The sequence below is a fragment of the Entelurus aequoreus genome, linkage group LG08 (genome assembly GCF_033978785.1).
Source record: "Entelurus aequoreus isolate RoL-2023_Sb linkage group LG08, RoL_Eaeq_v1.1, whole genome shotgun sequence".
Taxonomy (NCBI): domain Eukaryota; kingdom Metazoa; phylum Chordata; class Actinopteri; order Syngnathiformes; family Syngnathidae; genus Entelurus; species Entelurus aequoreus.
Window position 1 is genome coordinate 73,285,715 of NC_084738.1, and position 18,286 is coordinate 73,304,000.

Genomic DNA, 18,286 nt, shown 5'->3' on the forward strand with positions numbered 1-18,286 from the left:
TAAAATGTAATTTAAATTTGTGTTATCATGTTCTTTTCCTTCCGTCATAAATCGCTCCAAAGTTATTTACCCTATTTAACAGGAAATGGGATAATGAACAAATATGATATTTTGGGGCTGATCCGGACTCGAGACTTTTCCCAGACAGGTCCTGGCCGAGGCCTGTGCTCTCCCACTCTTTTTCTCCAAAAAGCCAATAAAATGCCAGTAAAATACCAATCAAAAGCCAATCAAAAGTCAATAAAATGCCAATAAAAATCCAATAAAATATCAATAAAAAGCCCATCAAAATTCAATAAAATGCCAATAAAATGTCAATAAAATGCCAATAAAATACCAATAAAAAGCCAATGAAAAGCCAAAAATGCCAATAAAAAGCCAATAAAATGTCAATAGAAAGCCAATAAAATACCAGTAAAAAGCCAATCAAAAGTCAATAAAATACCAGTAAAAAGACAATCAAAAAGTCAATAAAATGCCAATAAAATACCAATAAAATACCAGTAAAAAGCCAATCAAAAGTCAATAAAATGCCAATAAAATGCCAATAAAATGTCAATAAAATGCCAATAAAAAGCCAATAAAATACCAATAAAAAGCCAAAAAAGCCAATAAAATGACAATAAAATAACAATAAAATGACAATAAAATGCCAATAAAAAGCCAACCAAAAGTCAATAAAATACCAGTAAAAAGCCAATCAAGTCATTAAATTGCCAACAAAATGTCAATAAAATACCAATAAAATACAAGTAAAAAGCCAATCAAAAGTCAATAAAATGCCATTAAAATGTCAATAAAATGCCAATAAAATACCAATAAAAAGCCAAAAACGCCAATAAAATGCCAATAAAATGCCAATAAAATGTAAATAGAAAGCCAATAAAATGCCAAAAAATGGCAATAAAAAAGTCAATAAAATACTAATAAAATGCCAATAAAAAGCCAATAAAATATTAGAAAGGCAATAAAATGCCAATAAAAAGCCAATAAAATACCAATAAAATACCAATAGATATCCCATCAAAGTCAATAAAATGCCAATAAAATACCAATAAAATGCCAATAAAATGCCAATAAAATGCCAATAAATTGCACAAAAAAAGCCAATAAAATGCCAATAAAAAGCCAATAAAATGCCAATAAATTGCAAAAAAAAGCCAATAAAATGCCAATAAAAAGCCAATAAAAGGGCCCAAAAATGGTCCCCGGGCCGCTGCAGGGGGCATGGCCAGTAGTCAATTGAACCCTTTTGCAGTCAACGAGCCCACAGATGAGTCACCATCAAATTAATGGATGCTGTACTAGTACAGTAGAACATTTCTTAGTGTGTGTGTGTATGTGTATGTATATGTATATATGTGTATGTATGTGTATGTGTATGTACGTGTATGTGTATGTGTATGTGTGTGTGTATGGGTGTGTGGTCAAACGCCCCTCAAAGTGCATTTTGAGCCGAGCTGAGCTGGAAGTGCCTGAGATGGTTTGCTTCCGCTTGCACACGTCTGCTGGCCATCACGCTGCTGGCCATCACGCTGCTTCTTGGCTTCCCTGCGCTCGGCCGGAACACCGACGGAGTCAGAATGAGCGAGGCGTGCACTCCCTCGCTCTCTCTCTCTCTCTCTCTCTCTCTCGCCATCTAGCACGTCAAGAGGGTTCACTTCCTCGCCATCCTGTCAGCAACTGGCACGTGTCCTGATGCACTCGCTTGCACACGTCCTTGTTAGCATCATTATTCTTATTACTAGCGCATACCTTAATGGCCTCGCAGCGTCTTAGCGAGCAGCTAACTTGATTCATGCACTTGTCGCTTATTGCTCGCTTTCCCCCACAATGCATTGTGGCGGTCACAGCATGAAGTGTGCGCCACTTTCATCCCTGACATAATTGACCATGCCGCATGTGCATGGCATTTTTACAGGGCGAAACGAAAAGTAAGCAAAAAAATCCCGAAAAAGCATAATTAATGTGTTTACTAACAATATTAACACTAATTATGAGAATAAAATAATAACTAACAATAATACAAATAAATATAACTGCAATCATAATGGTAAGTATTATTACAACTAATTATAAAAATAAAATAATAATTAATAATAAAAAATAATTATAAGAATACAATAATGAATAATTTAAATAAAAATAAATAGAACAGTAATAATAATACAAAAATAAAACAAATTATAAAAATAAAATAATAAATAACACAAATAATTATAGAATACAATAATAAATAATCATTTAAATACATATAATATTAATAAATAATAATACAACTAATTTTAAAGATAAAATAATAATAAATAATAAAATTAAGTATAAGAATAAAATAATAAATAACAATAATAAAAATAAATATAACAGGAATAATAATAATAAATACTATTACAACTAATAAAATAAAATAATAATAATTAATAATAAAACGAATAAAATAATAAATATGATCAAAATAACAGTAATAATAATAAAAAAATAATAAAACGAATTATAAAAATAAAATAAGAAATAAGAAAAATAATTAAAGAATAAAATAATAATAATTTACATAAATATAATAGTAAAAATAATAATACAACTAATTATTTAAAAAAATAAAAAATAATTATGAGGTTAAAATAATAAATAATACAATAAATAAATATAATAGCAATAATAAATAATAATAAAACTAATTATAAAATAATAATAAATCTAAGTATAAGAATAACATAATAAATAATATACATAATTCTAATAATGATAAATAATATTAATTAAAAAAAAAAACACTTTTTTACGGAGACTCTGTTTGAAACAAAAAGTAAGCAAAAAAAATCCCAGAAAAAGCATAGTCAATATGTTTACAAATATTATTAAGACTAATTATAAGAATAAAATAACACATAATAAAAATAAATACAACAGCAATAATAATGATAAATAGTATTACAACTATTTATAAGAATAAAGGTGTGTGGTTGACTTGTGTGTGTGTGTGTGTGTGTGTGTGTGTGTGTGTGTGTGTGTGTGTGTGTGTGTGTGTGTGTGTGTGTGCTGCTGTGATGTGTGTCTACAGCACAGTTTTTCAACATTTTTTGCGTTGAAAAAATGCGGAGGCACACCACCAGCAGAAATCATTAAAAAAATGAAACTCAGTTGACAGTAAAAAGTCGTTGTATATGACTTTAAAGCATAACCAAGCATGCATCACTATAGCTCTTGTCTCAAAGTAGGTGTACTGTCACATCACACTGTCGGAATAATTGTATCTGAGTTATCACAAAACTTTGTGTTGCCATGTTATGACCTTTTCATTGAACTGTTCTGTAACCAAAGGCGACGGCTGTTTACGACCCCCGTCCCTTAGAAACAGCCTATGCCATGTAATCAGTAAAAGTCCAAATAAAAGAGGCGGCGTACAATCTTTCGCCAGAGCGTGGTGGAACTGTACAAAGAGTACAGTCCAGACATTTTCTCCTCAATTGAGCCAAATTTAATTCTGTCTCTGTTTAATTCCTTGCTTCTTGTCTTGTTTAATAGATGTCATCAGTGTTTGCACCTGACACACACCCTGACTTATTTGGACTTTTTTGCTGTTTTCCGTGTGTAGTGTTTTACTTCTTGTCTTGCGCTCCTATTTTGGTGGCTTTTTCTCTTGTTTTGGTATTTTCCTGTAGCAGTTTCATGTCTTCCTTTGAGCGATATTTCCCCGCATCTACTTTGTTTTAGCAATCAAGAATATTTCAGTTGTTTTTAATCCTTCTTTGTGGGGACATTGTTGATTGTCATGTCATGTTCGGATGTACATTGTGGACGCTTTCCGCTCCACAGTAAGTCTTTGCTGTCGTCCAGCATTCTGTCTTTGTTTACTTTGTAGCCAGTTCAGTTTTAGTTTTGTTCTGCATAGCCTTCCCTAAGCTTCAATGCCTTTTCTTAGGGGCACTCACCTTTTGTTTATTTTTGGTTTAAGCATCAGACACAAGTTTACCTGCACGCTGCCTCCCGCTGTTTCCGCCTACAGAACGCACACTCAAGTTCTTTCTCTTCCTTTTTCCCCCAGCATTCGGCCGTGCGTCCCGGTTCCGACCCGTACGGCGCCGCCATGTTCAGGAACAGCTTGAAGATGCTGCTGACGGGGGGTAAGGCCAACCGCAAGAGTCGCAGCAGTGGTGAGTTTACCCCCCGTATCGCCATTTTGGAACAGGAAGTGGCTTCTTACCGACATTATCTCTCAAGTCTTCCTCTGGGATTGATTTGAGGGAAGACTTCTGCATGTCTCAGTATCAAAAATGAAGTGCTGGACAGTATCGGCGTACAGTGTATCATAGGGATGGAACAATATGAAGGTTTGATATCACAGCTTTTATAATCACAATTATCATTACTATCACTTTATTGTTGAACATGCTCAAAAAGCACCCTATTTTCTGGACTATAGAGCGTTATATAAGCCACACCCACCAAGTTTTAGAAGAGAAAATATGTTTCCATGTTCTTTTCGTTCCGTCACAGATCGCTCCAAAGTTATTGCCCCTATTTTTTAGGAAATGGGATAATGAACAAATGATGACATTTTGGGGCTGATCCGGATTCAAGACTTACTTTTCCCAGACAGGTCCTGGCCGAGGCCTGTGCTCTCCACTCTTTTTCTCCTTGCATAAAGACAATAAAATGCCAATAAAAAGACAATAAAAATAAAATAAAATGCCAATAAAATACCAATAAAAATCCAATCAAAAGTCAATAAAATGCCAATAAAAAGCCAATAAAATACCAATGAAATAACAATAAAATGCCAATACAATGCCAATAAAATGCCAATAAAAAGCCAAAAAAGCCAATAAAAAGTTTTAAAAAAAAGCCAATAAAAATCCAATCAAAACTCAATAAAATGCCAATAAAAAGCCAATAAAATACCAATAAAATGCCAATACAATGCCAATAAAAAGCCAATAAATTGCCAATAAAATGCCAATAAAAAGCCAATAGAAAGCCAAAAAAAGCTAATAAAATACTAATAAAATGTCAATAAAATGCCAATAAAATCCTAATAAAATGCCAATTAAAAGCCAACAAAAAGCCAATAAAAAGCCAATAAAATGCCAATAAAATGCCAATCAAATGCCAATCGAATGCCAATAAAAAGCCAAACAAAAGCCAATAAAATACCAAATAAAAGCCAATCAAAAGTCAATAAAATGCCAATAAAATGCCAATAAAAAGCCAATAAAATACCAATGAAATAACAATAAAATGCCAATACAATGCCAATAAAATGCCAATAAAAAGCCAAAAAAGCCAATAAAAAGTAAAAAAAAGCCAATAAAAAGCCAATCAAAAGTCAACAAAATGCCAATATAAAGCCAATAAAATACCAATAAAATGCCAATACAATGCCAATAAAAAGCCAATAAATTGCCAATAAAATGCCAATAAAAAGCCAATAAAAAGCCAATAGAAAGCCAATAAAATGCCAATAGAAAGCCAATAAAAAGCTAATAAAAAACTAATAAAATGTCAATAAAATGCCAATAAAATCCTAATAAAATGCCAATAAATTGCAAAAATAGCCAATAAAATGCCAATAAAAAGCCAATAAAATGCCAATAAAAAGCCAACAAAAAGACAATAAAATGCCAATAAAATGCCAATAAAATACCAATAAAAAGCCAATCAAAAGTCAATAAAATGCCAATAAAATACCAATAAAAAGCCATTCAAAAGTCAATAAAATGCCAATAAAAAGCCAATAAAATACCAATAAAATACCAATAAAAAGACAATAAAAAGATATTTACTGTATACCTTGTGAAATGAGTTATTTACACAGAAATATTCTGTAAATGTTTATTTACATACATTAATTGTTTCCAAATGGCAGTAAAACGGACGATTAAGCAAAACAGAAGTCACGGTTGTGGACCCGCTAGCCGCGCAAGCTAGCTCTCCAGGGGGTGTATATTTTATTTTTTATTTTATGTATTTTTTCTTAAATATATACAATCATGTGTGCTTACGGACTGTATCCCTGCAGACTGTATTGATCTATATTGATATATAATGTATATATTGTTTTTTTTATGTTGATTTAATAAAAAAAAAAAATTAATTTAAAAAAATAAAAAATTATTTTTAATTTTTTTTTTTCTCTTGTGCGGCCCGGTACCAATCGGTCCGCGGACCGGTACCGGTTGGTGACCACTGCTCTACAGCACGTACAAATATGCAAATATGCATGAAAACACTCCTGCAGACATCACACACGGGACGATTGATGAATTGTTTTAGTTGTATTGTAAAACTTACAAACGTTGCTTGGAGTGACGGATGACGAAGCCGAGCAGGTAGAAACGCTACGGACGGCTAGAAGACAGAAGGTCACTCGACTTGCGGTTTGAAAGCACTAAATAGAAGGACACTGCAGTCAGCGAACTCGTCCGAAAACAAAAATGTTTTGCTGTATTTGCTTGTTTTTTGAAAACTATTTTTATTATAGGTGTTAGCAAAGAAAAATTAGCCGCACCTTCTTATAAGCCGCAGGGTTCAAAGTGTAGGGAATTTACGATCCTTGTACACACACTAATATGTCTTGTAGTCATGTTAGCGTTTAACATTCCAGCTAGCGATCAGCGCGCTAGTTTCCGCTTCCCATTTGACGCGCTAGCTAACTGCGCATTAAATCCTTCTTCAGGGTAATCAATTGCGTTTTTTACGATAATCCCCATTTCCAACAATAATATAATATAATATATAATAATCCTTCTATTCTATTGTAATACCGCTAAAGTTGTGGACTCAGATGATAACAACTTGATGATCTCTAATTAGCTTCGTCCTGCGCCGGGCTAAATGAGCCATCAATTAGCGTGCTGTGGGGGGGGGGGGGGGCATCTCCTGTCGAGCCCCCCCCCGTGTATGAATGAAGTGAGTCACTGGGTCACGCCCCCTTTTCCTCTTTCTGTCATCCAAAGCATTCCTGCGTCTCGCTAATTAGTCTCATCAAGACTGAACCACCTCTCAACACGCCACGCAGGCGCTAATTGGCCCGCCACGGCGCCCGTGCCCCACCTGCCACTCACCCAACCTCGCTTCTTTTGACGGAACACCTTTCTGTCTTGTCAGTCGTCAATACTTTTAGTCCTCGATAATGGATTGATCCGTACAGCGATGCTGTTGATACCAAAAGGTGGTACAGAGCGGATTAGATCAGGGGTGTCCAAACTTTTTCCACTGAGGGCCGCACACGGAAAAATTAAAGCATGCGGGGGCCATTTTGATATTTGTCATTTTCAAACCATAACAAAATATATGCATTTTTTTAGTTATTTTACCTTTAGGGGGCCCGGGGACCATAAAGGGTCTCAGTTAGGGATGTCCGATAATGGCTTTTTGCCGATATCCCGATATTGTCCAACTCTTTAATTACCGATACCGATATCAACCGATACCGATATCAACCGATATATACAGTCGTGGAATTAACAAATTATGCCTAATTTGGACAACCAGGTATGGTGAAGTTAAGGTACTTTTTTAAAAAATTAGTAAAATAAGATAAATAAATTAAAAACATGGCTGGGGAGAGGGAAGTCTGGGCTTCCCTGCTTAGGCTGCTGCCCCCGCGACCCGACCTCGGATAAGCGGAAGAAGATGGATGGATGGATGGATGGAAAAAAGAAAGTACAACAATATAAAAACAGTTACATAGAAACTAGTAATGAATGATAATGAGTAAAATGAAGTGTTAAAGGTTAGTACTATTAGTGGAGCAGCAGCACGCACAATCATGTGTGCTTACGGACTGTATCCCTTGCAGACTGTATTGATATATATTGATATATAATGTAGGAAGCAGAATATTAATAACAGAAAGAAACAACCCTTTTGTGTGAATGAGTGTAAATGGGGGAGGGAGGTTTTTTGGCTTGGTGCACTAATTGTAAGTGTATCTTGTGTTTTTTATGTGGATTTAATAAAAAATAAAAACAAACAAACAAAAAAAACGATACTGATAATAAAAAAAACGATACCGATAATTTCAGATATTACATTTCAACGCATTTATCGGCCGATAATATCGGCAGACATCTCTAAATATGTCCTTATACCATAACACCATAATAATACTGCACTAATTGTAAGTGTATCTTGTGTTTTTTATGTTAATTTAATAAAAAAAAAAATAAAATAAAAAAAAATAAAAAAAAACGATACCGATAATAAAAAAAACGATACCGATAATTTCAGATATTACATTTCAACGCATTTATCGGCCGATAATATCGGCAGACATCTCTAAATATGTCCTTATACCATAACACCATAATAATACTGCACTAATTGTAAGTGTATCTTGTGTTTTTTATGTTGATTTAATTTTAAAAAACAAAAACAAAAAAAAAACGATACCGATAATAAAAAAAACGATACCGATAATTTCAGATATTACATTTCAACGCATTTATCGACCGATAATATCGGCAGACCGATATTATCAGACATCTCTAAATATGTCCTTATACCATAACACCATAATAATACTGCACTAATTGAAAGAAAAAACGGCAAAAGTTATTCCCATCTTCAAAAGTGGAGATAAGCATCAGTTCACCAACTATAGGCCTATTTCTATACTCTCACAATTTTCAAAAATCCTTGAAAAATTATTTGTGTCAAGATTAGACAGTTTTATTGACAAGCAACACTTGCTAAGTGAACACCAATACGGCTTTCGACCAAACAGGTCCTCTTCCATGGCAGTGATGGAACTAGTTGAGGAGGTAACCACTGCAATTGATAAGAGGGAGTTTGTTGTTGGCGTTTTTATTGACCTGAGCAAGGCCTTTGACACCATCCATCATACATTGCTTTTAAACAAAATGCAGAGGTATGGTTTTAGAGGTCTTGCTCATGATTGGTTGAAAAGTTATCTTGGTGGCAGAGAACAGTACGTGCATATGAATAATGTAGATTCAGATAAAAAGATTATAACACATGGAGTACCCCAAGGTTCTGTATTGGGACCAAAATTGTTTTTATTGTACATTAATGATATCTGTAAAATCTTTAAAAAACTCAACTGTATTCTCTTTGCTGACGATACAAGTCTGTACTGTTCTGGGCAAGACCTTGGCCATCTCTTAGGGACTGTAGAGAGTGAACTCCACATACTAAAGCAATGGTTTGATGCCAATAAACTATCAATCAACCTAAATAAAACAAAATATATAATTTTTGGAAATAGGAAAAATAACAAACAGTGTCATATAAGAATTGATGATATGGAGATAGAAAGGGTGTATTCAACTAAATTTTTGGGAATCCATATAGATGATAAATTAAATTGGAAACTGCACATAAATATACTTAAGACAAAGATGGCAAAAAATATTGCTATGTTACATAAAATAAAAAACTCCGTAAATCAAAAGGCTCTTATCATGTTATATAATTCTTTTGTACTCCCTTATCTTAATTATTGTGTCGAAATCTGGGGTAACAATTACAAAACAAACATTAAATCTATATTCTTACTTCAAAAGAAAGCGATTAGAATTGTAAATTATGCAGATTATCATGACCATACCAATGCTCTGTTTATTAAATTAAAAACATTAAAACTGCACGATCTTGTTGACCTCAACACTGCTATTGTGACGTACAAAGCTCATAACCACATGCTGCCTGGGTGTCTACAGGAGAGGTTCAAACCCAGAGAGAATCCCTATGACCTCAGAGGTTCAGCTGTCTTCCAGAAAGCTAAGATAAGAACAAGCTTAAAAAGTAGATGTGTTTCTGTCAGGGGGGTTCAACTGTGGAACAGCTTGGATTATTCCTTAAAATGTTCCACTTCTATTCACACATTTAAAAAACACTTTAAGACCAATGTCTTGAAAAAATATATCACTCTAGAATCAACACAGTAGTTAATACTATGATCAATGTTAATTCAAATACTAAATGTGGGTTATAAATAATAATGGAAGTACAATTGTTTGTATATAGTATATAAATTGGTACAAAGGTTTAACATGTCTACAAGGATATTTCACATGCCTTTACTGTGTATATAATTGAACTGTGTTTATGTTATGTATAATGTGTATTTATAATATGTTGTACAATGGACATTCAATAATTTTCGGAAGTTTATTTTGTACTTGACATTGTTTATAGGGTTAGGCGCAATAAGTGTTCAACTTCAGCCTAAACCCTTTCGGTCTGCAACATTTTCATTTTCAATTTCAATTTAAGAATGTACAACTTTTTGTTTATTTTGTTGACGATTGACCGAAGAATAATAAACTTGAACTTGAACTAAGTGTATCTTGCGTTTTTTATGTGGATTTAATTTAAAAACAAAAACAAAAAAAAACCAAAAAAAAACGATACAGATAATAAAAAAAACGATACCGATAATTTCAGATATTACATTTCAACGCATTTATCGGCCGATAATATCGGCAGACATCTCTAAATATGTCCTTATACCATAACACCATAATAATACTGCACTAATTGTAAGTGTATCTTGTGTTTTTTATGTTGATTTAATTAAAAAAAACAAAACAAAAAAAAACAAAAAAAAAACGATACCGATAATAAAAAAACCGATACCGATAATTTCCGATATTACATTCTAACGCATATATCGGCCGGCCAATAATATCGGCCGGCCGATATTATCGGGCATCTCTAGTCTCAATCATTAAAATGTTAAAAATAAGTCAGATTATTATTTTTTTTAAATTATTTAACGCTTACAGTAAATCTCTATATCAACTTCAAGTTGATATAAAGTAATACAAATTTAAAAAAAAAATGTTTTATGGCTTTTCTGTCAAAAACAACTTCGTTTTTTTTTGTAGTAAAACTGAAATGTGCAGTATTTAGTCATTAGAGCCCTAAAACAGGGGTGTCCAAAGTGCGGCCCGCCACACATTCTGCAAAAATTGCCAAATTGATAATATTGCAAAAATGTAAAAAAACATTTCAAAAAAGTGGAATGAGGTGAAATCTAACAAGAAAAAGTTGCACTGTTGACACAAAAGCTGCCATGCTTTATATATCAATGAAGGAGATAAATACAAATGAAATGAAAATGCAGGCTGTTTTTTTTCTTTTGTCTTTGTTTATTTTTCTTTTTTTTGCCAATGCTAAAAAAAAAAAAAGGACTAAAAATCTATTTTATAATTAGAGATGTCCGATAATATCGGCCTGCCGATATATGCAGTCGTGGAATTAACACATTATTATGCCTAATTTGGACAACCATGTTTGGTGAAGATAAGGTACTTCTTAAAAAAATTAGTAAAATAAGATAAATAAATTAAAAACATGGCTGGGGAGAGGGAAGTCTGGGCTTCCCTGCTTAGGCTGCTGCCCCCGCGACCCGACCTCGGATAAGCAGAAGAAGATTATATATTAGATTATATATTAAGTTATGAGCTCAACCTCAGATATATCTGTCCATTTTATGCTGGAACTATTATTTTGTTTGTTTTATGCGCTTTTTGTCAAAGAAAACTTTGATGTTTTTATATGGCAACTACACAATATATGCAATATTTACCACATAGAACATTTGAAAGTGAAATATTTGAAGTAGAGATGTCGGATAATATCGGTCTGCCGATATTATCGGCCGATAAATGCGTCAAAATGTAATATCGGAAATTATCGGTATCGTTTTTTTTATTATCAGTATCGTTTTTTTTTTTTTTTTTAATTTTTATTAAATCCACATAAAAAACACAAGATACACTTACAATTAGTGCACCAACCCAAATAACCTCCCTCCCCCATTTACACTCATTCACACAAAAGGGTTGTTTCTTTTTGTTATTAATATTCTGGTTCCTACATTATATATCAATATATATCAATACAGTCTGCAAGGGATACAGTCCGTAAGCACACATGATTGTGCGTGCTGCTGCTCCACTAATAGTACTAACCTTTAACACTTCATTTTACTCATTTTCATTCATTACTAGTTTCTATGTAACTGTTTTTATATTGTTTTACTTTCTTTTTTATTCAAGAAAATGTTTTTAATTTATTGATCTTATTTTATTTGATTCATTTTTTTAAAAAAAGTACCTTATCTTCACCATACCTGGTTGTCCAAATTAGGCATAATAATGTGTTAGTTCCACGACTGTATATATCGGTTGATATCGGTATCGGTAATTAAAGAGTTGGACAATATCGGCATATCGGATATCGGCAAAAAGCCATTATCGGACATCCCTAATTTGAAGTAATTGGAGCCCGGAAAATAATTCATTATAACATGGATTTTTTTTTTTTTTTTTTTTTTTTTTTTTTTTTGAGCAATGGCAAAAAAAGAAAAAGAAAGAAAGACAAAAGAAAAACAAACAGCCTGCGTGGCAGCTTTTGTGTCAACATTGCAACTTTTTCTCGTTAGATTTCACCTCATTTTTTAATGTTCTTTTTAGGGCTGCAACTAACGATTAATTTGATAATCGATTAATCTGTCGATTATTACTTCGATTAATCAATTAATAATCGGATAAAAGAGACAAACTACATTTCCATCCTTTCCAGTATTTTATTGAAAAAAAAACAGCATACTGGCACTATACTTATTTTGATTATTGTTTCTCAGCTGTTTGTAAATGTTGCAGTTTATAAATATTTATTTAAAAAAAAAAAAAAAAAAAAAAAAAAAAAAAAAAAAAATTAAAAAAGCCTCTGCGCATGCGCATAGCATAGATCCAACGAATCGATGACTAAATTAATCGGCAACTATTTGTATAATCGATTTTAATCGATTAGTTGTTGCAGCCCTAGTTCTTTTTTATTTTTACAATAGTATTTCCAGAATGTGTGGCGGGCCGCTAAACAATTAGCTCCGGGCCGCAAGTGGCCCCCGGGCCGCACTTTGGACACCTCTGGGTTAGATCAAAGAATCACTCGATTCAATATTCCAACACAGTGTGACTGTTCAAACTGTGCGTAACGTAGGGCTGTACCGTATAGCGGTACTAGTATAGTACCGCCATACTAATGAATCATACTCTTAGAAATTGCTGGTTTTAGGAGCAGAGGAGCATGTTTGGCAGCGCATACACACAGAGTACTTACAAGCAGACACAGTGTGGAGACAGAAAAGGGAGAACGGACGCATTTTGGTGTAAAAAGTCAAGATAAAGGTGAAGTTATAACACTGAAACACCCTCAGGAAGAACTGCTTTAAGACATGGCTGGCTAGTTAGCTAGCGGCTAACATCCATCCGCAGTGTTTTAGCTACTACTAAATCACTAATCCCGGTCTCCGTGGCGACAAAGTAAGTTTCTTGCACTATCACTGGAGGACGAGGAATAGCTAAACATGCTAGGAGGATACAATAGCTCACCGCCGTCACAATGTAAACAAACGCCATGGGTGGATCTACACCTGACATCCACTGTAATGATACCAAGTACAAGAGCGTATCTAGTTCATACTACTATGATTACATCAACATTTTTTAGCATCGCAAAATCTTTTTTCCTTTTTAAAAATTCATATAATGTTTATAAACTCGGGAAATGCGTCCCGAGTGGATACTACAATGATTACATTGATATTTTTTATTATCAGAAAATATTTGGTCTTTTTAAAAAAATTGTTTATAAAGTCAGTAAATACGTCCCTGGACACATGAGGACTTTGAATATGACCAATGTGTGATCCTGTAACTACTTGGTATCGGGATCGATACCTATATGTGTGGTATCATCCAAAACTAATGTCAAGTATCAAAGAAGAGAAGAATAAGTGATTATTACATTTGAACAGAAGTGTAGATAGAACATGTTGAAAGAGAAAATAAGCAGATATTAACAGTAAATGAACAAGTAGATGAATAATACATTTTTTACAGTTTGTCCCTCATAATGTGTAGAAAATAATAGGTGTATAAATGACACAATATGTTACTGCAGACTAATTAGGAGTCTTTGTTTGTTTACTTACTACTAAAAGACAAGTTGTGTAGTATGTTGACTATTTTATGTCCCAAATAAATACGTATATATCTTTTTAAATCTATCAAAAATATGTTAAATGTGATATTAGTGGACTAGAGAAGAAGAAGTATCTCCCAACTAAAACTTCCTCCGGTCCACGGTTCTTCCTGAACTGGGAGCACAAAGTTCTGGCTCAGGTTCAATCTCACCGCAACACACCTGTGGCCCTCTCAGCCCGGTATCCATGGCAACGAGGTGCGCACGCTTTGACCTTGTTTGAAGCGAGGGAAATAGAGCAACTCTTCATCATGGACACGACGGGCCATTTCAGGCTTCGCTACACATCCTAAAAGGAGCTATCTGTCAGCCAGTTACAGGTGAGATGGCTTTGTTTTTAGCCAACGCGCTAACCTAGCACGGCGTCTCTGTTCAAATGGGCGCTGAAACGGTATCAATATGTATCGCCACAGACACGTCATCGATATCGATGACAAATGTTGGATGGTTTTTGAAGGCACTCGCTCTTTTGGTGACGGAGCAAAGCAGGAAGTGATCACTGGTCACAGCCAATCAGGTGACAGTATCAACTATCAGGTTTGGTGGAGTGAGAAGAGGAAGTCAAAATAAAGAAATTGGGGATAAAAGAGGAAAAGTCACTTGGACAATATGGCACTTGTTTTTTAGAAAAAAAGTACTAGTATAGAATAAAAAGCCAATCAAAAGCCAATAAGATGCCAATAAAAAAGCCAATAAAAAGCAATAAAACGCCAATAAAAAGTCAATAAAAAGTCAATAAAAGGCCAATAAAAAGCCAATAAAAAGCCAATAAGATGCCAATAAAAACCCAATAAAAAACACTAAAATGCCAATAAAAAGACAATACATTGCCAATAAAATGCCAATAAAAAGCCAATAAATGCCATCAAAAAGCCAATAAAATGCCAATAAAAAGCCAATAAAATGCCAATAAAATGCCAATGATAAGTCAATAAAAAGCCAATAAAAAGTCAATAAAAAGTCAATAAAAAGTCACTAAGATGCCAATAAAAAGCCAATAAAAAAACAATAAAATGCCAATAAAAAGCCAATAAAATGCCAATAAAAAGCTAATAAAATGCCAATAAAATTCCAATAAAATGCCAATATTAAGTCAATAAAAAGCCAATAAAAAGTCAATAAAAAGTCACTAAGATGCCAATAAAAAGCCAATAAAAAAACAATAAAATGCCAATAAAAAGCCAATAAAATGCCAATAAAATACCAATAAAATGCCAATAAAAAGACAATAAAATGCCAATAAAAAGACAATAAAATGCCAATAAAAAGCCAATAAAATGCCAATAAATATCCAATAAAATGCCAATAAAATACCAATAAAAAGCCAATAAAATGCCAATAAAATTCCAATAAAATGCCAATAATAAGTCAATAAAAAGCCAATAAAAAGTCAATAAAAAGTCACTAAGATGCCAATAAAAAGCCAATAAAAAAACAATAAAATGCCAATAAAATGCCAATAAAAAGCCAATAAAATGCCAATAGAATGCTAATAAAATGCCAATAAAAAGCCAATAAAATGCCAATAAAATGCCAATAAAAAACCAATAAAATGTCAATAAAAAGACAATAAAATGCCAATAAAAAGACAATAAAATGCCAATAAAATGCCAATAAAATACCAATAAAATTCCAATAAAAAGCCAATAAAATGCCAATAAAAATCCAATTAAATGGCAATAAAAAGTCAATAAAATGCCAATAAAAGAGCTCAAAAATGGCCCCAACTATCAAGTTTGGTTGAGTCTTTGCATGGAGTGAGAAGAGGAAGTCAAAATAAAGAAATTGGGGATAAAAGAGGAAAAGTCACCTGGACAGTATGATACTTGTTTTGTTTCTAAAAATACAAATAAACATGCTCCTTTGCTCGTAAAACCAGCAATGTCACCATGTGACGACGACGCACCGTCATGCCCGTAAAAAAAGTGGGGTTTGGGGGGGCAGTACTTTTTAGAGGCGGTATAGTACGGAATATGGTGAATTAGTATATATGGGGGGAGTATAGATAGATAGATAGTACTTTATTGATATGCTTGCAAAGCTGAAACTTCCAGGAATTGACAGAAGGGCATCACCAGGAGTTTGAGCCTGCGGTTTATTTTGAGTCAACACTTACCTGGCCCGGTTGACAGATTGATGGTGTACCGGTACTAGTATAGTATCGGTATACCGTACATGAATACAAACGCTACTATACTGCTTCTGAAAAATACCAGTACTTCTTCTTTTTCATCACCAGGAGACATTGCTGGTAAATATGTTAGAAATATCAGGGAGTTAGAAAAGGAAAGAATGGACACAAAGTTACACTCAGACAAACTTTATTCATCCACCAGGGAAATTGTGCTGAACTATAAACACCGCAGGAGGTGCTTTGCTCTTGTCTACTTAGCTATCGGCTAACGTCCCTCCACAGTGTTTTAGCTACTTCTAAATCACTAATCCTCGCCTCCATGACGACGAGTAAAGCACGTTTCTTACAAGTATCATTATCACTGGAGGCCGAGGAATAGCTAAACATGCTTCACTACACACCGTAGGAGGATGCAATAGCTTGCCGCTATCAACACGCTAGCGCTCCTGAATGTAAACAGACGCCATGGTTGGATCTACACCTGACATCCACTGTAATGATACCAAGTACAAGAGCTATACGTAGATTACATTGATATTTTTTATCATCACAAAATATTTAGTCTTTTTTTTGTTTTGTTTATGAACTTAGGAAATGATCCTGTAACTACTTGGTATCGGATCGACACCCAAATGTGTGGTATCATCCAAAACTAATGTCAAGTATGAAAGAAGAGAAGAATAAGTGATTATTACATTTGAACAGAAGTGTAGATAGAACATGTTCAAACAGAAAATAATAACAGTAAATGAACAAGTAGATTAATAATCATTTTTTACAGTTTGTCCCTCATCATGTGTACAAAATAATAGGTGTATAAATGACACAATATGTTACTGCAGACTAATTAGGAGTCTTTGTTTGTTTACTTACTACTAAAAGACAAGTTGACTATTTTATTGAAGGACTATAATAAACATATGTTTCATGTACACTAACATTTGTTGTTACAATAAAGACAATAATGACATTTTTTGTGGTACCCTTTTATATTTGTTTGTACAAAAGTGTACAGTACAATACAATAGTGTACAGTATTACAGTACAGTAGACTATTACAGTATAGTATTACATGACAATATGTGGTCTACAAGTCATACAAAAACAGGATGTGATTCCAGCTGATGTTATTATGTCTGGTTGCCGTGACGATGGCGTCCATTTGTGCCCGTTTTCAGGAGTTTGTGCAAAAGGGAAGCGAGCGTTCCAGTTTTAGCAGGACCACGTGGGCAGAGTGATGTGTGGGTACAAAGGAGAAGAAGAAGCGCTCATCTCCTCCTCCTCTTCCTCTTCCTCCTCTTCTTCTTCCTCCTCTTCTTCCTCCTCTTCATCCTCCTCCTCTTCCTCGCTCAGATCACCGCTTCCTGTTGTCCCGCTTTGGTCTTTCATCTGCTTTTAGCAACACACTTAAAACCTTTTATTAACAAGGAAGACTTTGAATGAGGCGTTTACATCAGATCAGTTCATGTGACAATCATCAGGATGGCATGAGAAAATGAAGCCTTGCTTCTAAATGTAAAGAAGCCTTGAGTGGAAGTTCATATGTGTCTTTTTTTTTTGCCCCACACTGAATTGATGTTGCTAAACTTTCTGCATTTTAATTGTTTTTGCCATCAAATTATTCTGACAATTTCATGGAATGAAAATTGTGTTTAAAAATGAAGTTTTTTAAAATTCAGTGTAAAAAAATTAATTGCAGAAATATTTTTTGCATTTTTTTAGAAGCGACCGTTATTTTTTGCACTGAATTTTTTTTTGACAAATCATGCTGACAATTTCCTGAAGAAAAAAAAGTGTCTAAAAATTAAGTTTGTTGAAATTCAGTGTAAAAGAAGTCAATGTAAAAAAAAATTCAGTGCAGAAATATTTGTGGCATTTTTTAGAAGCGATCTTTTTTTTTTGCACTGAATTTTTTGGGACAAATTATGCTGACAATAACAATAAAATGAAATTCAGTGTAAAAGAAGAAAACAATTTAGTGCAGAAATATTTGTTGCATTTTTTAGAAGCGACCATTTTTTTTGCACTGAAATTTTTTTGGGACAAATTATGCTGACGATTTCCTGAAAAAAAAAAGTGTTTAAAAATTAAGTTTGTTGAAATTCAGTGTAAAAGAAGTCAATGTAAAAAAAA

The 18,286-nt window shown here is 33.6% G+C and overlaps 1 protein-coding gene across 1 annotated transcript in view; it reads left to right on the forward strand.

Annotated features, from left to right (window-relative positions):
• LOC133656290 (protein TANC2-like) overlaps positions 1-18,286 on the forward strand; it is a 255,231-nt gene that overhangs the window by 56,641 nt on the left and 180,304 nt on the right. Inside the window, exon 3 of the mRNA XM_062057295.1 lies at positions 4,046-4,154. Within this exon, the coding sequence (XP_061913279.1) occupies positions 4,088-4,154 (67 nt within the window). The 5' untranslated portion in view covers positions 4,046-4,087. The remainder of the gene's footprint in view (positions 1-4,045; positions 4,155-18,286) is intronic.